This window comes from Carassius carassius, chromosome 22 (genome assembly GCF_963082965.1).
Source record: "Carassius carassius chromosome 22, fCarCar2.1, whole genome shotgun sequence".
NCBI classification, from domain to species: domain Eukaryota; kingdom Metazoa; phylum Chordata; class Actinopteri; order Cypriniformes; family Cyprinidae; genus Carassius; species Carassius carassius.
Window position 1 is genome coordinate 30,110,374 of NC_081776.1, and position 21,390 is coordinate 30,131,763.

A 21,390-nucleotide genomic window follows, 5' to 3' on the forward strand; every position below is an offset into this window, starting at 1 on the left:
TGAGAAAGAAGAAGATCAAGTTCGGCCAAAGGCAGATTCGAACCCGGGTCCAACGCGTCAAAAATCTCAAGTACCAACGCCCTACGGTCTACGCCACTGCACTGACTGTAGATATAATGCATTAACGTGACTCTTTTTGCTAGAAAGACAGACACTTAGCGCAAGTTGCGCAACTATACAATACGCTCCGTAAAAAGAAAAAAAAAATATTTTCTTTAGAATTTTTTTTTTTTTCCTTTTCTTGGGCCCCAAGTGCGCATGGGCCCCTGGGCACGTGCCCATAATGCCCATTGGGTAATCCGGCCCTGCACCTTAACAGCATCCATGATCAAACAGTAACGTTACTGAAACAAACTCTAAACATAGGGCGCTCACATGACGTTAAGTATTTTCTGGCGCATAATGTGACGTTTGAGAACCTAAAACCCCGTTTCTCCCAGTTGACACGGCAACACATAACCGGCGTTTTCAGAAATCTCCACTTTGGCCGGAGTTTTTAGAAATAATCGTTTTCAGGGATAAAAACGGCGTTTTCGTGTAAATGACAGGCCAAAACGCAGGGAAATATCTGCGTTTTCCCATCGTGTAAACGGGGCCTAAGACTCAGGATCTTAAAGGACCTTATTGCAACCTCACGACCACAGAAAAAGAAGAAACAAACTGAGTCAGCCGAAACTTCCTCATTTTCAACAGACTGACCCAGTTTTAAACTAGATACGAGCACTTAGAACCTGATTGGGGAAATCGATGGTCGTTTTGACACTATCTAAAGTCGTCTCATTGTTATATCAACCTCTGTTTCTGCAGTTCACAAGACTTTAATCAACTTATCACGAAGATAAGTCCTTGAGTGAATCCCATTTAGTGGAAGCTGAAAACAGAATCTCTACAACAGGGGTTGCTCTCTACCTCTGTGGGCCCACGAAGGTGAAATTTCAACAAAAACGGTGAGTCAGCTTCAAGCTAAAGTGGATGACCTAGAAAACCGAGGAAAACGTAAGAATCTGTGAATCATCGGAATACCCGAGAAAGCTAAGGGCTCTACCCTGCTCCCCCAATTCCTGAGGGAAATTATACCGAAATGGCTTGACCTGTCTTTTGATCTCAGGCTTCAGTTCGATTTGGTGAACTGGTTCAACCGGTGACAATATGACAATAGTGGCTACAGCAACTTCCTTACATTTGCAGAAAAAACAACAACTGAGCTCAAAATCATCCTAAAAATAAAAATATTTAAGGATAATAAAAGTTATGTCCAAACACAAACATATAAATATAGGGTAAATATAGTGTAATTGTTGTAAACAATATAATCAATTTGTGAAAATGAAAATATTAAATACAATTAGAAAATGTTAAAAGTATTTGTACTGTATACAGTTTTATCATAGTTTTATCATATGTTCTGTCTTTTTTTTTTATTTTTGTAATGTGTTTTGGTAAAGTAAATTTTGTTATGATATTATTTTAAACTGCTTGCTAGTGGCAATGGTTACAGTAAATTGTTAAATTTGTTAGATTAAATCCTGGTAAGTTTATTTAGTTTGTTATTTGATTCTTCTGTTGCTGCGCAGGCCTGGGAGAATGAAGAAGCATGCACCATGATCCTGTTTCAATGCTTTGAAGGAGTTCATCTCATCAGAACATCTGATTGTTTGTTGAGGTGAAGCTTTACGGTCATTTTCTTGTCGGAGGGCCTTGTCAAGCAAAGCACAGTCCAGTAGCCATGCCCTGCAGTAATGTATTAGTCCCAAAAAACTTGACATTTGCTTTGTGGTTGGTTTAGTAAATGTCTGCCCTCCAGAGATAATGCATCGTTTCACCCACTGCAGTTTCTGTCTGACGCCTTAAACCCTGCTTCTGCCAAAATTGCAGACAATGTTAGCGCCTTGACGGCTTTGTGCTGAAGTAGCTGAGATGAGCAGGTTGTCTGCATACGAAACAAACACGTGGTTGTCAGTAGACTGATGACATTGAGTGAAGAGGAATTAATGGTATTAAGGGGAATTACACATTTCTAAAAACAAAAAAACATAGTGTGAAGCCTTGGAATTATATTAACAGTTTTTATTCCTTTTTTAAATTTCTATATTGTTTTTTTGTTAGGTGATGTTTGTTTGATGCAAAAAGGAAGCCATATGTGAACATGGTCCAGAAGCGCCGTCGTGTCCTGTGGGCCAAGGCTCATTTAAAATGGACTATTTCAAAGTGGAATAGTGTTTTATGGTCAGACGAGTCCAAATTTGACATTCTTGTTGGAAATCACGGACGCCGTGTCCTCCGGGCTAAAGAGGAGGGAGACCTTCCAGCATGTTATCAGTGTTCAGTTCAAAAGCCAGCATCTCTGATGGTATGGGGGTGCATAAGTGCATACGGTATGGGCAGCTTGCATGTTTTGGAAGGCTCTGCTAATGCTGAAAGGTATATAAAGGTTGTAGAGCAACATATGCTTCCCTCCAAACAACGTCTATTTCAGGGAAGGCCTTGTTTATTTCAGCAGGACAATGCAAAACCACATACTGCAGCTATAACAACAGCATGGCTTGGTCGTAGAAGAGTCCGGGTGCTAACCTGGCCTGCCTGCAGTCCAGATCTTTCACCTATAGAGAACATTTGGCGCATCATTAAACGAAAAATACGTCAAAGACGACCACGAACTCTTCAGCAGCTGGAAATCTATATAAGGCAAGAATGGGACCAAATTCCAACAGCAAAACTCCAGCAACTCATAGCCTCATGCCCAGACGTCTTCAAACTGTTTTGAAAAGAAAAGGAGATGCTACACCATGGTAAACATGCCCCGTCCCAACTATTTTGAGACCTGTAGCAGAAATCAAAATAGAAATGAGCTCATTTTGTGCATAAAATTGTAAACTTTCTCAGTTTAAACATTTGCTATGTTATCTATGTTCTATTGTGAATAAAATATTGGCTCATGTGATTTGAAAGTCTTTTAGTTTTCATTTTATTCAAATTTAAAAAAACGTCCCAACTTTTCCGGAATTCGGGTTGTAAAAAGCAATGGATGAGATTGAGGAAGGTCTGTACTTTACTAGTTTAGACACTTTTACGAGAGAAAGGTATAAATAGATAATCAGAGCAAATGTTGGATATGATCCTTATGTTATGAAGAGGAGCAAAACTTCAACTAAATTCAAATCTTTGCCTGTCATTGAGGTGGTGGATATATAGGCTAAGCAACTAACCCTGATTGTAAACAAGCTATTTCGAAAGTGCATCCTATATTTATATGAGGGATGCGGGATGTACGTCACTCCTGAAACTTTGCTACTTGTACAGGGTGTGTGATCATTGGTCCTGTTAGCAGCACATAAAACAAAACCTTTATTCAGCGCTTTGATATAATTAATAACCTGGTACCGTAACATTTTAATTTTTTTGTACCAACTTGATATCTTTAGTCGAGGACAGCCCCACATTTTATAATTTTCCCATTAATAATATTGTTGATCATTAAGCAATAAAATCTTATGCATTTGATCAGAGTGGGTCATACTCGTTCATGCTGACACCAGAAAAGAAGCTGACCTAGCTGGAACATTATTGTAACCAAAAAAACTGACTAGTTTCTAAATGTTTAACAGCAGGGACAAACATGCTATAGCACTATTCGGATGGGACTAGTTTTCTAAACTATGTTTGAGTTTTGATTCTTAAAACCTAATGTCTGCGATTGTCATGTACCAATTAGGACAGTGTTTATTACAAAGGTGGGAGGGTCTATTTTGTACATCTAGGCATCACAGAGATCAAGCGCTCTGTACAAATGTATTGTGTTAAGTAATTCGGATTGATTAGCATTTATTGTTGTTAATTTTTGTATTTCTTTGACAAGAGGCAAATATATCAAACATGCACGCAGTAAGAACATCTACTGTAAACAGTAATTTGCTCTGGAATTATTACAGAGGTTGTGTGAGAAAAACACAAACATGGAAGATTTGGATGGGATTAAAATCACCAAGGACTTTTGTGAAACACAAATTTCTCTAACGACCCCCTGTGGAACTAGTCCCATCCGAATAGGGCTTATGTCTTTTGGGTCATGTTTTCTTTGTTTTCATTCTGCAATTTTGCATTGTAATCTTCAGTTTACAGTAACTGTGCCAAAAGGAAATAAATGCAGGAAGCCACTCCAAAACTGGATGAAATGGACATAAAAGAGCTGCCTGTTGGAATAACTGATAAGAATTAATTTAAAAACTACTGAAATACCTAACCTACATAATCAAGGTGAAATGGCAAGAATTATTTTTTTAAAACATCTAGTTTTATGTAAAAAAAAAAAAGAGAGAGAGACTGCCACAGAACTTGCCTGGAATAATATATGCAAGCCAAGTTAAAATGGTTTTAAACTGACATAGAATTTAAATCCTCCCTTTTCGTTAAGTATGCCATTCATTACAGAACCTTTGATTTAATATAATTTAAAATTACTATCTTACTGCAAAATATGATTTACTTAACACTAGAATAAATCCAAAAGTCTTAGAGTGGACTGACAGCATTGGCCAGGAAGCATAAGCAAACTAATGTTTTTTGTTTGTTTGGTTTTTTTTTTAAGTTGCTTTAGATTACTATAGCATACACTGTTTTTTTTTTTAAGTTGCTTTAGATTACTATAGCATACACTGATTTCCATAAAGTTTCTTATATTTTGTATTATTTTAGAACCAATAATGGAGTGCTCAGCGTTCTTGTCTCACAATGTGGAACAAAAAACATTTTGGTTACCCATATTCTTTATGTTCAGCAGAAGAAAGAAACTTCTACGGGTTTGGAACAACTTGAGGGGCAAGTAAATTATGTAATTTTATTTATTTATGTTTTCTTGGGTGGGGGGGGGGGGGTTCCCACAAAAACTACTTAAATAGTTAAAATGTCCAAACAGAACATCAGTTTGATTTGATTGTGCAAGTCAAACTGTGTGAAAGAGGATAAATTTAAAATAAATTTAAAAACACGTCTGTCTCTTGTGAGCTATGCCCTTGTTCCGAACAGAGTCTCTTATGTTTTGTGTTGTTGGAGAATCAAGAATGGGGTGCTCTGCCTTTTTAAAATTTTCACATTCTGGTAAAGTTGCTAGCTTTCCTTTTCTGATGTGCTCCCCAAAGAGCTTCATGACCGCTTTGACCTTTGACATGGCCCATGGTCTTTCCACATATGTCCTTTTGTTCTTTTGCTTGTCAAGCTCTATAAAAATGTGCAGCATAGTTAAATCCAGCAATGCCAAGTTTGAAGTCATACCTTTAACTTCTGTTTATGAAATAGGTGGTTTGCATTTTGACCTACAAAGTGTATTAAAAAAAAGTTTAAAACACATTTTCCACATTTCATTTTAATTTGGGCAAAACAAAACAAAAACACTAAGCATACTTACAGCAGATAAAGTTCTGCTGTTTTCTAGCACAATTATGACATATGTAATGTGGTGACTGACTGACTGTATCTCTGGAGAAAGCAAAACGGTAAGAATGAAAAGCTTTATAATAGAAAGTTACATTTATAAATCCCATTTAAAGGGTGTGCAATATCATTACTTTTGATCTTGGACAATTAAAATGTCGTAGTATTGTGCTATAGAACATATTCTATTAACTGCAGTTCTGGTGCCACCATTTCAATATACTGTACAATGGGACAAGCATTCACATCAAATGTTAACTTAGTGGCAGAGTTACACTTGCGATGCACTTATTCGCATTCACAAAACTGCATTATTCCTGTTAAACACAGATTTCTTAACTATGGTCAAACTTCCCTGACAAACAGAATCTTCAACTGAACAAAGTACACAAATTATATACATTCATCTCTTTTTAAAAAGTAAAATAAAAAATATATTTATATTATCACACTTTCTGATGACTTTTTTTGATGCCCTATTATTTTTGACTGCTGGGTCCCTGACAAGTGGTGGCAGTGGTAGTTAAAAAAAAACAGTAGCGGGCATAGTTTCCCACAATTTGTTTTCCTACTCCCCACCTTTCTCTGCCATTGGATTTTCAAGCCCTATGCTCCCATAAATCGGGGAGGATGGAAGGCAGCCCCAAAGACTGCCCCAGTAGAGCAACCAGAAGAAGGGTTATAGGATCTGGGGGAGGATGAAGTCCCACAGGAGAGAGAGGCTCAGGACATAGTTTTAAAGCCCTTCAACATTAGTTTGGGTTGTTGCAGCTGGAGGTGCAGGCTCGTACGAATCCAACTTCTAATCCATTGCTGAATTCAGAATTCAGACGAGGATGGTGTCGCAAGCCGTCCTTTATCTCAGTCCACCACTTGTCATTAAAATCTCTCTGAAACTCATGAGACAAGTCAGTGTCAATTTAAAGAGCCCAAACTTGAAAAGTTGTTTGAATCTGATGATATTGAGCACTTTCTAATCACGTTTGAGAGAATTGTAGCAGCTTGTCGGTGGCCAAAGGAGGACTGGGCCTTCTGCTTGATTCCTCTCTTGACTGGTAAGGCCAGAGCGGCTTATGTTCATATGGATGTTGTTGAGTCACTTGAGTATGACAAAGTTAAATCTGCCATGTTAATAAAATATGACATCAACCGAGAAATGTATAGACAAAGGCTCCTTTCTCTTGATATTATTGCACTCTCATTGAGAGTCCCAAAGAATTATATGTGCGATTAAAAGAACTTTATGTGAAGTGGATGCAACCAAAAAGTAAATCAGTTGAGGAAGCTGGGGAAATTATCATTCTGGAACAGTACCAAAGAATGCTTTCTCCTGAGCTCCAGGTTTGGATCTGGGAAAATGATCCGAAATCTGCTTTACAAGCAGCAACACTGGCGGATGTGTTTGTGGCAGCACGTAAGGGAAACCAGTCTTGGTGTTGGAAAACCAGCAGGGATAGTCCCCATCCAAACTTCACCCAACAACCTCAGATTAATGTTTCTGGTACTGGTAAGCCTGCTGGAGGAGGGCCCATATTTGTGACTGATGCTAAGAGTCATAGGAAAGTGCCAATCTGTTATCTGTGTGGTCAAGAGGGCCATACAAAACCAATGTGCCCTAAATATACAGCCAAGACAATTCACCTGTGTTATGCTCCCCAAGGTCAAATGACCACTCTAGAGGTGAATGGAGAAGTTTCCCAATTTTGTAAAAGTTACCCAGAGTGTCAAAATGTCTCTATCTGAAGTCCAGGTTGAGTTCCTCTCCAACCACTGCAGATTATAGGCACTCCGTTTGAACAACTGGAGATGGATGTTGTCGGTCCTGTTAAAAGGAGTTGTTCAGGTAACAGATTTATGCTTGTTGTAACAGACTACGCTACAAGGTATCCAAAGTGTTCCCACTAAAGTATATTAAAGCAAAGTATGTGGCAACTTGCTTAGTGCAACTGCTCTCCAGAGTTGGGTTTCCTTGTGAAATCTTGACCGATCAAAGAACTAACTTTATGTCTGCCTTTCTGAAACAGGTATACAAACTGCTGGGTATCAAAAGTCTGAGAATAACTCCTTATCACCCCCAGACAGATGGACTTACAGAAAGGTTTAATCAGACTCTGAAACGGACACTGCGCAAGTTTGTTGCTGACTCTGGCAAAGACTGGGACCAAAAGCTCCGTTATCTCTTATTTACCTATAGTGAGGTACCACAGTCACCTACCGGCTTTGCCCCCTTTGAACTCTTATATGGGCAAGGTAAGAGGTCCTCTATCTCTGCTTTGAGATATATGGGAGGGAGACCAGCAAAGAGGTGAGCTAATTGATGTTGTATCCTATGTGGTACATACGTGAGAACGCTTGGAGAAGATGACTACACTGGCTTGAGCTCATTTAGCAGAAGCTCATACACGGCAGAAAACCTGGTATGATCAATCTGCTCGTGAGCTAAGTTTTGAACCTGGTGAAAAGGTATTGGTGATGCTGCCCAGTCAAGAAAGTAAATTGCAGGCAAAATGGCAACCTTGACATTTGCTTTGTGGTTAGTTTAGTAAATGTCTCCAGAGATAATGCATCGTTTCACCCACTGCAGTTTCTGTCTGATGCCTTAAACCCTGCTTCTGCCAAAATTGCAGACAATGTTAGCGCCTTCACGGTTTTGTGCTGAAGTAGCTGAGATGAGCAGGTTGTTTTGCATACGAAACAAACACATGGTTGTCAGTAGACTGATGACATTGAGTGAAGAGGAATTAATGGTATTATTTTATAAAAACAAAAGATCAGAGTGTGAAGCCTTGGAATTATAGTAGAATTATTTATTCCATTTTTAAATGTCTTTATTGTTTTTTTGTTTGGTGATGTTTGTATTAGAATCAGACAAACAATAATTATAAACCAACTAAACATCGCAGTTATTATTATAATATAGTTGTAATGATGAGCCAGAGACGTTCGGATCCAAATGCAGCGCTTTATTAAAGAATGGTCAAACAGGCAGAAATCAGGAATGGCGTCAGGTGTGTCAGGGATAACCAGGGTCGAAACCCAAAACAAGCAGAGATCGGGGCAGGCAGCAGAGAATCAGAGTTGGAGTAATCAGTCCAAAGATCAAACACAGGGAGAAACGCTCGGAAATGTTAGACAGGCTAAACAAGACTTCGCAGTGAGTGATTGTGCTGCTTTTATGTGTGTGTAAATGAGGTGCAGGTGTGGCAAGGAAATTGGCTGATGAATGAGGTGCAGGTGTGGCAAGGTGATTGTGATGCAGTGACCAATGGGGAATGTAGTTCGGGTGTGGTGCAACAGTATGAGAGGTGCTAGTGTCCAAGTGACATCTGGTGGTTGATGGGTGGAATGGTCCTGAGTGGAGTGCCCTCTACTGAAGTTCATGGGCACTCCATCTAATGATCGTGACAATAGTAATGTATAGTAATAAAGGGAACCCATAACAATTGAAAAGCAAAACAAACAAAACAATAAATAAATAAAATGTTTTGTCATTTTATTAATAGATAATATTAATAACAAATGAGATTTTAATCATATTCTGACCACTGAAATAAAAAAGGTTTCTATTTCAGAAATGTGGTCACCTTACAATATTATTAATACAATATAAAAATATCACCAACCTATTCACCATATCTGCCTAGAGAAGAAAAATAATGACAAATGTCTTTGAAACAAAAAAGCATGTTGAATTGCACTATTTAAAAAAATGCTTGCAATATAATGTACTGTATTTTCAGGACTTGCATTTTTAGGGGGTGAAATTCAACATACACTGAACAAAATTATAAACACAACACTTTTGTTTTTGCCTCCATTTTTCATGAGCTGAACTCAAAGACGTTTTCTATGTAAATAAAAGACCTATTTCTCTCAAATATTGTTCACAAATCTGTCTAAATCTGTGTTGGTGAGCACTTCTCCTTTGCCGAGATAATCCATCCACCTCACAGGTGTGGCATATCAAGATGCTGATTAGACAGCAGGATTATTGCACAGGTGTGCCTTAGGATGGCCACAATAAATGGCCACTCTAAAATATGTATGTCATCGTAACCGACTTGAGTGGGCAAATGTTCACATTCAATGGTGTCTGGCAATGTAGGGAGGTGTTCTCTTCACGGATTAATCCCAGTTTTCACTATACAGGGCAGATGGAAGACCGTGTGTATGGCATCATGAACAACACATTTTCGTACACAATAGCAGCTCCTTGTAGTTTCTCAATTTCACCAATTTGAGCATCTATAAACAATGGTAAACAAAGACATTAAGCGTTTCTGCTAGCGATTCCTATAAAGAGAAATCACTACCTGCCCTCCAGCTGCATTTCACGCCATAGCAATGATGTTCAAATTCAAATTTGAATGCTGAAAACATTAACTGATTAAAGTTTTTATGTGTCTAAAAGCCTATATTAAATCTTTTCATCATGTCTCTTCAACCTCTCAATTCATATGTATTTCTTTTACAATCTTATAACAAAGTCAGTGATTGTGAAGAAGGAAGGAAGACTATAGGGTCAGATTGACTGCTTCTGGTGATTGTTTATTCTTCTTCAATAAAACAAACAAAAACCTCACACTACCAGCACTCAATATAGCACAATTTGTAGGGCTCTCCAAATCAGGCACAGTCTTTCCACCAGACAGCAGTCAGTCTCTCTCTCCTTCAGCTCACTCCCGGGCTCTTGTGTGGTCTCTCCACGCAAATTACTGGAACAAGACACAGGTGTTTGTCATTTGCATTTGACCCACTTTACCTCTTGTTCTCCCAACTCTCTCCCGCTACAGACCTCGCTGAACCACGCCCCCCTCGCCACATACCCCCACTGCCAAACTCAGGCCGGGGAGCCATCCTTCCTGCAGCATTTGGTATCCTTCATGCGGTGGAGCCACTGCAGAGGGGCGTGGTCTGAACAGAGAGTGAATTCCTGTCCCAAGAGATAATATCGGAGGGTGAGGATTCTATATGATGCTGTACTTAGTCTCTCTCTTTGAGAGCTTATGAATAATGTACAGCACTGGCCGCTCAGCTCCCTCTATATCCTGGGACAGGACTGCACGCAGCCCTCCGACGTGTGAGAGAAAAGTCAGGAGAATGTAAGAGCGGTCCGCCACTCAGAGCAGCCTTTTTGTCGGTAAAAGCCTGCTGACACAGCTCCATCCACTGGACTGGATCTGGTGCTTCCATTTTAGTGAGATCAGTCAGAGGGCTGGTGAGGTCCGAATAATTAGACACAAGTTTTCTATAATATCCCGCCAGCCCTAGGAACTGTCTCACCTCCTTTTGGGTCTTAGGTCTCCGGCAAGTTGCAATCGCTGTCATCTTATTAATTTGGCGACACACATGCCCGTGACCCAAGTGGAAGCCTCCATGCTTTTTATAGAATATTTATTTAAATTACTGTGAAGTGTAATTCTCTCAATCCATCCTGAGATTTTAAAAGTAAATAAATTTCACTGCTTCACTCTGGAACTTATGTAGCTGCCATAAACTCACCTTTGTCATGACAATCACAAGTTAGTAACACCAGGGTTTGTGAAACTGCATTTAATTCATGCGCAAGTAAACTTTTCACATTGAAAAGTCTGGTTTTGTTTTTACATATTGTTTTGTCATGTAACTTGTATAGAGCACATTTAAGACATGAACAGCAGTCATGGTGAACACATGACCATTTTTTCAGCCAAGGAGCTGTGTTTCTCAGCTGCCAGACCTACATGTACTGTCATATCCTTGTCAACACCCACTTTGGTGTATTTGTGCTTTAAAAGGCAGCTCTGCGCACCATTTAAGTCAACTTTTCCCAGCAGAGCCACGGGAAGCTGATTAAGAAGTACTGCCTTCTCCAGCCTCTGATCTCCAGTTACTGTTCAAAATGAGCAAGATTGTTGTTTTTACCAAAGAGGACTTCAGTGGCAGAACAGCTGAATTCAAGAACAATGTCAACAACTTAGAAAAAAGGGGCTTCAACGACATCATCTCATCTCTCAAAGTGATTGGCGCACCATGGGTAGCGTATAATGATGTTAATTTTGCTGGAAAGCAGCGAGTGTTTGAGGAAGGAGAATACGCTACCCTAGAAGACAAGGGAAAGTTTTCTTCTCTCAAGATGATCACAGATGATCTGGATGACCCTGAAATCCAGCTGTTTGAGCACGTGAACTATGGGGGAAGAAGTGTGACCCTGAACAGAGAAACCAATCTTCATGACATTGATTTCAGTGACATCGCTTCTTCCCACAAAGTGAAAGGTGGTGTCTGGGTTCTCTATGAGCACGTCAACCGTCAGGGTGCCCAGCTTGTGTCTTTCCCTGGAGATGAAGTTCCCAGCTATTTTCCGCTCTCCTTCAATGATGTAGCCAGCCATGTGCGTCCCTTGCTGCCGAAGCCATAGACAGCATCATTCAAAGTACACTCTGCAGCTGAATATAAACTGGAATCCTTCTGGAAAGAACGAGGCAGGTGGAGGGGAATGACTGATCTTGACAAGAAACAATGACTGTGACTCCAACAAGTCTAAAGAATCGTCATGCAATTCAATGCAACCTTATCAATTACAGATATCTGCCTGAAGACATTCAGTTTGCTAATTTTGCAAGTGTTATATTACAAAATGGAAACTATATTTAACATTTTAAGTTGCTTTGGCTATTCATCTTTAGTAATCAGTGCCAATAAACATGCAATAAAGTTCAGCTTTGGAATTGTAATGCTCTCCGTTTCTTGAATTCTCATTTGCCTTTTTACAATAGTTTTTCAAAGTTATCCCTCTATTACATGTAACCAATTATCCACATAATCCTTTGCAGTCACTGACCAATGATGCACTTTTAATACCTTTAACCGCAGTTTTTTTCTAAATATAGTTGAGATTTGTTCTGCTATATTCTGGGGTGAAAGTTATATGGAATAATTTGAATATTTGTGGATTGTGGTGAAAATTTTGCTTCAGTTTAAATTAATAAAATTTCTTAAAGATTCTTAAATCAACTTTTCTTTCTGCTGTGGCTGTCTGTCATCCTCCATTCAGCCATCAAACTAAGGGTCACGTTCGGTTCCTACATTCAAAGTGATGAAACTCTCTTCAAGAGTGCACAGTAACTGAGGTTTTAACTGTTCAAAGAAAAGGATAAAAAAAAAAAAACTAACCCACAGATTTAATACTCTACATATTAATATCTCTTCCCTTTTCACCAGTGATGTCCAGTTTCATGAATCGTACGATTTAACCAGTTCACCAAATCGGATTGAAATCGTTTGAAACGGTTCACGTCTCCAGTAAGCATTAATCCACAGATTACTTAATTTATTCACTTTTTAACATGGCTGACACTCCTTCTGAGTCAAAACAAAACAATATCCTGGAGTAATTCATTTACTCAAACAGTACACTGACTGAACTGCTGTGAAGAGAGACTATGAACTCGAGCCGAGCAGCATGTGTGTTGTACTAACTGTTCTCTGTGACTCGGAGGGCTGCACAGCCTGCACACGTGACTCTGTGTTGTTTCAAGCTCATCATTCTGCGAACGGGATGTGCATAATCGTTCTTTCTCACTATATTTTGCTGCTTTAGTATTATAATACTTTTCTGTGCAATCAAAGATTATTAATATACTTTCTTGTTCTGCCCTATCTATCAAATGTTGCTGCCTTTATTACTGTGCTATACCTTTAAAAGAAACATCTTTTATATTTCTATATAAATATATTTACTTGTTTTTTCATGGATGTATTTTATGAATGTATGTATAGATACTCCAAATTTTCGGTATCTGATCGGATCGGTTCTGAAAAAATGGTATCGTTGCATCCCTAATTAACACCATTGAAAACAAGGGATTGAAGTGCTACTCTTTGCCCTCTCGTTGCATTTGCCAGGTCTATATATACGCAGTGTCGAATGACAGTCGAGGAAGAACTCCAAAATATGCAGAACTTTGCAGCAACAGCAGACCTATGGTCAGACCAAACTATGGAGCCCTATTTAAGCTTGACAGTGCATTTCATAACAAGTGACTACAACATGAAAAGCTGCTGTCTACAGACACTTCCCTGGTGATCACACTAGCGAGAAACTGGTACGGGGACTAAAGGAGAGTCAACTCCTGGAGTTTTAAGAAGGAAAAAACACCAAAGACAGTGGAGCAAATGTTGTAAAAGCAGCCTCCCTGAACAATTGGACAAGGCTTGTTTTGGCCGTAGGCTACATTTGGCTATAGGTGAGCTGTGTATTAAACACCCAGTAACATTTTCATATTTTAATTTAAATCAGAAAAATGTGTTGTTGTTTTTTCATTAAATAATTGATCAATGACAGAAATCAGAATAAAACAATAACACATAAGGTACTATTAAAAGTAGGGCTCACTCAAACGTGATTGTCATGTGCATTCTGAAATAAAGCCGGATCTGTTATCAGCAGTAAATCTCCATCGCCTGCTTTCAGATGGAGCAGCATTTAATACATAGAGCCATAGTTCACTGACAAGATGCGCGTGACAATTGCTGTATTTGCCTAACTGCAATTTCATTTCTATTTATGTATGGTGCAGCCCTAATATATATATATATATATATATATATATATATATATATACACAAAAAATTCTAACTGACCCTCTGATGTCACATGGACTACTTTGATGATGTTTTTCTTACCTTTCTGGACATGGACAGTAGACCGTACACACAGCTTCAATGGAGGGACTGAGAGCTCTCGGACTAAATCTAAAATATTAGGGATGCACCGAAATGAAAATTCTTGTCCGAAACCGAAAAAGAGAAAACCAAGGCCGAAAACCGAAACACCGAAAGAAATTATGCCAATTATTAGTACCATTGCATTTATTGCTATGACCGTGACTAACTTTACTAAAATTAAGACATTGCAATTGCATAAATTAATATTAAAGTTTCAAAGATAATTACAATTACATAAATTATAAAAAAAAAAAAAAACATAAAAATACATCATTACAAATTATGCAAATATTTATTAATCACATTGCAACAATACACAGTATAAAATAAAATTCAAACTAAAAATTTATCCCACTCATGTGTATATTAAATAATAATGTACAGACCTACTGGCCTGCAGAAAGGTTTTAAAATGAACTGTTCTCTCATACAACCCGAATTCCGGAAAAGTTGGGACGTTTTTTAAATTTTAATAAAATGAAAACTAAAGGAATTTCAAATCACATGAGCCAATATTTTATTCACAATAGAACATAGATAATGTAGCAAATGTTTAAACTGAGAAATTTTACACTTTTATCCACTTAATTAGCTCATTTAAAATTTAATGCCTGCTACAGGTCTCAAAAAAGTTGGCACGGGGGCAACAAATGGCTAAAAAAGCAAGCAGTTTTGAAAAGATTCAGCTGGGAGAACATCTAGTGATTAATTAAGTTAATTGATATCAGGTCTGTAACATGATTAGCTATAAAAGCTTTGTCTTAGAGAAGCAGAGTCTCTCAGAAGTAAAGATGGGCAGAGGCTCTCCAATCTGTGAAAGACTGCGTAAAAAAGTGTGGAAAACTTTAAAAACAATGTTCCTCAACGTCAAATTGCAAAGGCTTTGCAAATCTCATCATCTACAGTGCATAACATCATCAAAAGATTCAGAGAAACTGGAGAAATCTCTGTGCGTAAGGGACAAGGCCGGAGACCTTTATTGGATGCCCGTGGTCTTCGGGCTCTCAGACGACACTGCATCACTCATCGGCATGATTGTGTCAATGACATTACTAAATGGGCCCAGGAATACTTTCAGAAACCACTGTCGGTAAACACAATCCGCCGTGCCATCAGCAGATGCCAACTAAAGCTCTATCATGCAAAAAGGAAGCCATATGTGAACATGGTCCAGAAGCGCCGTCGTGTCCTGTGGGCCAAGGCTCATTTAAAATGGACTATTTCAAAGTGGAATAGTGTTTTATAGTCAGACGAGTCCAAATTTGACATTCTTGTTGGAAATCACGGACGCCGTGTCCTCCGGGCTAAAGAGGAGGGAGACCTTCCAGCATGTTATCAGTGTTCAGTTCAAAAGCCAGCATCTCTGATGGTATGGGGGTGCATAAGTGCATACGGTATGGGCAGCTTGCATGTTTTGGAAGGCTCTGTGAATGCTGAAAGGTATATAAAGGTTTTAGAGCAACATATGCTTCCCTCCAAACAACGTTTATTTCAGGGAAGGCCTTGTTTATTTCAGCAGGACAATGCAAAACCACATACTGGAGCTATAACAACAGCATGGCTTCGTCGTAGAAGAGTCCGGGTGCTAACCTGGCCTGCCTGCAGTCCAGATCTTTCACCTATAGAGAACATTTGGCGCATCATTAAACGAAAAATACGTCAAAGACGACTACGAACTCTTCAGCAGCTGGAAATCTATATAAGGCAAGAATGGGACCAAATTCCAACAGCAAAACTCCAGCAACTCATAGCCTCAATGCCCAGACGTCTTCAAACTGTTTTGAAAAGAAAAGGAGATGCTACACCATGGTAAACATGCCCCGTCCCAACTATTTTGAGACCTGTAGCAGAAATCAAAATTGAAATGAGCTCATTTTGTGCATAAAATTGTAAACTTTTTCAGTTTAAACATTTGCTATGTTATCTATGTTCTATTGTGAATAAAATATTGGCTCATGTGATTTGAAAGTCTTTTAGTTTTCATTTTATTAAAATTTAAAAAACGTCCCAACTTTTCCGGAATTCGGGTTGTAAAAACAAAGTGCATTTAGGTGAAGTGCATTTGAAATTGTTCTCTGTAGGACTAGAAAGTGCATTACTTCTCCAGTATAGGCAAGACTGTTATCACTTCTGGGGATGGGGACTTCAGACAGATAACCATCTAGCTGTTGAGCAGTTGAGCTTGTCATCTGCCTGACATTTGAGAAATATTTGAGAGAGTGTATTTAAATAGGGCCAGGGCATAAATAAACATTTTTATCATTTTTATATATATATATATATATATATAAAATGTCACATATATAGTAGCCTAAGAACAAAATAGCCAACGTATTATTATTATTTGAGGCACTTTCTTGCAGAATTCCACTGAACACATCAGACACCGAGGGTGCATGCCCCTCATCTGGTGCAGAGACGAGTCTTTTTTTCTGCGCTCTGATCTCAGTCTCCTGCGCTTGGCGCTTCTCCGTCTCCACGCGGGTTCTCCGCATCCCTCGTGGCCTGGATCATTTCTTGTGCGCGTTGCCTTATTTCTGCATCCAAGTAATGGTCTTTATAACGTGGATCAAGCACATTCGCGATGAAATGCAGAGGATCCGAAAAGATCTCATTGAGACGTGTGCTAACAGACTCTATAAGACTGTACTTTTCTTTGTTTTCACTTCGTGGTCCGTCTTAATCTCTCTTTGTTAGGAGACGCTTTAGTGCTGCGAATAAAGGAATAAGAAGAGAGAGAATGTTCTCATTGGTGTGAAGTGAATGTCGCGGGGAGCTCGTGGTCTGCGCTATGCAGGTGCACGTGCAGGTCGCGGTTTCTGTTTGCGTCATCATGCGGTGATAAAAGTCTATCGACCGAAAACCGAAAATGCCCTTTTTGGGCCATTTTCGACCGAATATTCGGTGCATCCCTATAAAATATCTTAAACTGTGTTCTGAAGATAAACGGAGGTCTTGTTCATCTTGGGTTTGGAATGACATGAGGGTGAGTAATTAATGACATAATTTTCCTTTTTGTGTGACCTATCCCTTCAACATTCAATAACTTATTTTTATTTTCTTTGCAGAAATCCAAGCTTTGTAGATTTTGTAAAATTTATTAACTTAATTTAATGCACAGAAGTGTTTTAAATTAATTTTAGTGATTATTACTATTGTTTGCTTGTGCTCATCACTGTAGTAATTACATTGAACCCTGTAGCCACACAGGACCTGTAAGGACTGTAAAAACAACACACACACACTGGTCTAAACCATGTTTGTGTCACCTCACTTCACATTTTTCTTCTTTCTTTTTACACTTACCCTGTATAATGATCTAGCTGCTTGTTTATGGTCTACTTAAACACTCAGAAATCTTACTCTCTAGCGCTGAACTGAGGAAGGTCTTCCTGTTATTGATGTGCGGATCAATACTAAAGTATCAGTATTTATGATCCCAACGTCTCCTGCTCTAGTATTGATTTTCATATAAAAAGCTCGATATTTAAACTCAGAAATGTGAGCGTTTATGTTATCATAAGTAACTTGCTGTCACCAGAAAAGTCTAATTATATCCGGTTAGGGCAGAGGTCAGCAACCCAAAATGTTGAAAGAGCCATATTGACCAAAAAATAAATAAAAAATCTGTCTGGAGCTGCAAAAAATTAAACGCCTTATATAAGCCTTATAATGAAGGTAATGTAAGCATCTATATTACCCCCTTAGTATCAAAATGATAAGTAGGCTACAAATACATAGTGAGCATTCATGATTAAATGTTTTTTTTTTCCCTGCAGCGCATCCTGGAGAGAATGACGCACCACGTGACTACTCTGCTGTGCGATGGTGCTTTAAGTTTAACTTCCATTATACATTTAATGTATTATGTTTCGTTGCTTTTGCAATTATCTTGTACACCATCTTGATGACAAGGTTCATCACCTTCATCCACTCCGGTGGGAATGTTTTTGCACACAGTGCTTCTTGGTGCAAGATGCAGTGAAATGCAAGCAGATTTCGATCCAATGCTTTCTGTAATAAAGTCACAAACCCCTTTTGTGATCCCCTCATACTGGGTGCCCCATCTGTAGCCACTGAAATCAGGTGGTTGGTGTTTATTCCATTGTCATTTAAAAACTTCAGCATAGTCTCACATATGTCTTCCCCGCGTGTTTGACCTTTCAGTGGTATGTATTAATTCGATCATTTCTTCTTGCGGCCCATCAGAGTTAACATACCTGCATAACAGCGCTGCCTTTTCAATATCGATCACATCACACGACTCATCACAGGCAATTGAGTATGCTGGAGCTGAATTAATGTCTTTGATTTGCTGATTGGTGATGTTGCCTGCCATTATAATGGCCTTTCCTTCACTGTCTTTGCGGAGAGAGGCATGTCTTTAATTTTCTGTATTATCTCGGTTTTGTTTTTGAAGTCTGAAAATAGGTGCTCTAAAATTTTAATGAATGAATCCTTCGTGTAGTCACCATCTGTGAACGGTTTCCCATGCTTTATTATCTCACGGTTTGCAACAAAACTAAAAGCAGTAATGGAGTTTGGAGATGCAATCCACTTCTTAAATTTATTTTTGTGCTCCTCTAATTTTTCCAGAAGTAATGCAATCGCACTTTTTCTCTCACTCCCAACTTGGTACTTGGCTGCAAATGTAGCATTCTTTCTCTTTTTACTCTTACTCTTTTTGTTATTTGACAACTTCTCATTACAAAGCAAACATGCAGGCAATCCTTCCGCACTGGCAATGAAAGCAAATGATTTGGTCCAAGAACTGTTGAATCCCCTGTTCTCCTCAGCTATCTTTCTCTTTTTCACCTTGGGATCCATGGCACGACACACTCGACGGTTTGTTTGTTTTTCAGCATCATGCCGATCTGACAGAAACGCCTGTCGCAGTTTAAAATTTATAAATTGAAATAAATAAAAATAAATGTATGCATTTAGTAGACTCTTTTATCCAAAGCGACTTACAGTGCATTCAGGATATCAATTTTTACCTATCATGTGTTCCCGGGGAATGGATCCCCCAACCTTGCGCTTGATAGCAAGGGAGGTATCATCAGAAAAATATGTTTCAGTCTCCAAAGTGATTCCTCTCGTGTCTCTTCTTCAAAGAGCCTGTAAGCATCAGGGCAGCAATGCCAGCGTAGATTTGCAGTCATACAGACGAATCACTCTCTAGATGCTAGTACATTTCTGGATGCTAGGTTTTAACACCTTGGATTTCAAGACAAAAACAATGCAGTGTGAATGAAAAAACGACTGTCCTCGGAGCTGAATGAAGTCTACCAGACAGTAGAGTCCACTCCCACTCCAACTCCAAGCTCTGCATTGGCCACTACTTCTAGCTCTGCCTCAGTGCCTAGCTCCCAGAGTCTTGCACTTGCCCAGACTCAAAAAGTAGGGTTATGGGTAGATTTTGACATGCAAGTTGCGTCTTCCCAATATAACCGGTCAGCTACCGCAGACGCAATAATTGAAATGCATCGTTAATCCGAGGAAAACCTGATTCCCAGAGTGTGATGGCCAAAGACGTGGCCACACCCAAGGACGGTAATTGAGAACACATATGCATAAATGCAGTCTTCTTTCTGAGTGGTTTACACATTATTTTTAGTATTTCATGATTTAAATATTAGTTGTAGGTACCTTGGTTACAGATCATATTATTCCCATTTTGCATAATAATGACGGACACAGATTTGGTGATTTTCATTGTTTTATTTTCAATATGTTTCTGCCATAATTTACTAGTTTGAGTGCACACTTAACTGACTGGCTGGTGTTAGTGACCACCATTTTGTTCTGTTGGATTGATCCATGCTACCAATTATGTGTAGTGGACTAAAACTTTGTGTATATAAGTTCCCCCGGTGTGTCTGGGGGAATGTTGTTTGTTGAGTTTGGTTCTGTTAAGTTGACCCTTTCTGTCTGAGGCCTAGACCTGACTATTTTCATTCAGTTTTCAAGTGATTTCGAATGTAATTTTGTTTGGAATTAATTTATTCCTCCATTCTTTGCCCTTGACTGCTTGGTCCCTCACATATGGTGTCAGAAGTGGGTTCAGCGGAGGGTGCAGGTTTCCCAAAATTTGCTTTTCTGTTCCCCCCTGTGGTTTTTTTAAAGCGATGAGTTGGCCTGGAAGGAAGGGGCCGACAAAGCCTGCACTAATTGAAGCAAGGTAGGAAGAGGTGGAGATCATTGTGGATGATGAGGAATTAGTCGCAGAAAAGTCAGGAGGGCAGGAGCCAACGCTTGCAGATCTGACAAGATTGTTCTGAACACACATGGCGCAAATGGATGCTCGAGAAACTAGGAAGGCTCAAGAGCAAAATGAGCAAGAACGACAATTTAAAGTACTGCAGCATCAGTTTGGCCTGCTTCAGATGGAGTTAGCTTTCACTGTTATGCTGATGATACTCAGCTCTATATTTCTTTGTGGCCCGGTGAAACACACCAATTTAAAACACTAATGGATTCCATAGTCAATGTAAAAAACTGGATGACGAGTAATTTCTTACTGCTAAATTCTGAAAAAACAGAGGTGTTAATTATAGGACCTAAAAACTCTGCTTGTAATAACCTAGAACACTGTCTAAGACTTGATGGTTGCTCTGTCAATTCTTCGTCATCAGTTAGGAACCTAGGTGTGCTATTTGATCGCAATCTTTCCTTAGAAAGCCACGTTTCTAGCATTTGTAAAACTGCATTTTTCCATCTCAAAAATATATCTAAATTACGGCCTATGCTTTCAATGTCAAATGCAGAAATGTTAATCCATGCATTTATGACCTCAAGGTTAGATTATTGTAATGCTTTATTGGGTGGTTGTTCTGCACGCTTAGTAAACAAACTACAGCTAGTCCAAAATGCAGCAGGAAGAGTTCTTACTAGAACCAGGAAGTATGACCATATTAGCCCGGTCCTGTCAACACTGCACTGGCTCCCTATCAAACATCGTATAGATTTTAAAATATTGCTTATTACTTATAAAGCCCTGAATGGTTTAGCACCTCAGTATTTGAACAAGCTCCTGTTACATTATAATCCTCTACGTCTGCTACGTTCTCAAAACTCAGGCAATTTGATAATACCTAGAATATCAAAATCAACTGCGGGCGGCAGATCCTTTTCCTATTTGGCGCCTAAACTCTGGAATAACCTACCTAACATTGTTCGGGAGGCAGACACACTCTTGCAGTTTAAATCTAGATTAAAGACCCATCTCTTTAACCTGGCATACACATAACATAC

General features: G+C 39.0%; 1 protein-coding gene across 1 annotated transcript; it reads left to right on the plus strand.

Moving 5' to 3' along the window:
• Positions 1-11,254: 11,254 nt before the first annotated feature.
• Positions 11,255-11,951, plus strand: LOC132098502 (epidermal differentiation-specific protein-like). Its single transcript, XM_059504594.1, has one exon. The coding sequence runs from the start codon at positions 11,309-11,311 to the stop codon at positions 11,825-11,827; it is 519 nt and encodes a 172-aa protein (XP_059360577.1). The 5' UTR covers positions 11,255-11,308; the 3' UTR covers positions 11,828-11,951.
• Positions 11,952-21,390: the final 9,439 nt, after the last annotated feature.

Bases quoted from the DNA above. Each gene is read 5' to 3' on its own strand.
- LOC132098502 (XM_059504594.1), top strand. From the start codon at position 11,309: ATGAGCAAGATTGTTGTTTTTACCAAAGAGGACTTCAGTGGCAGAACA.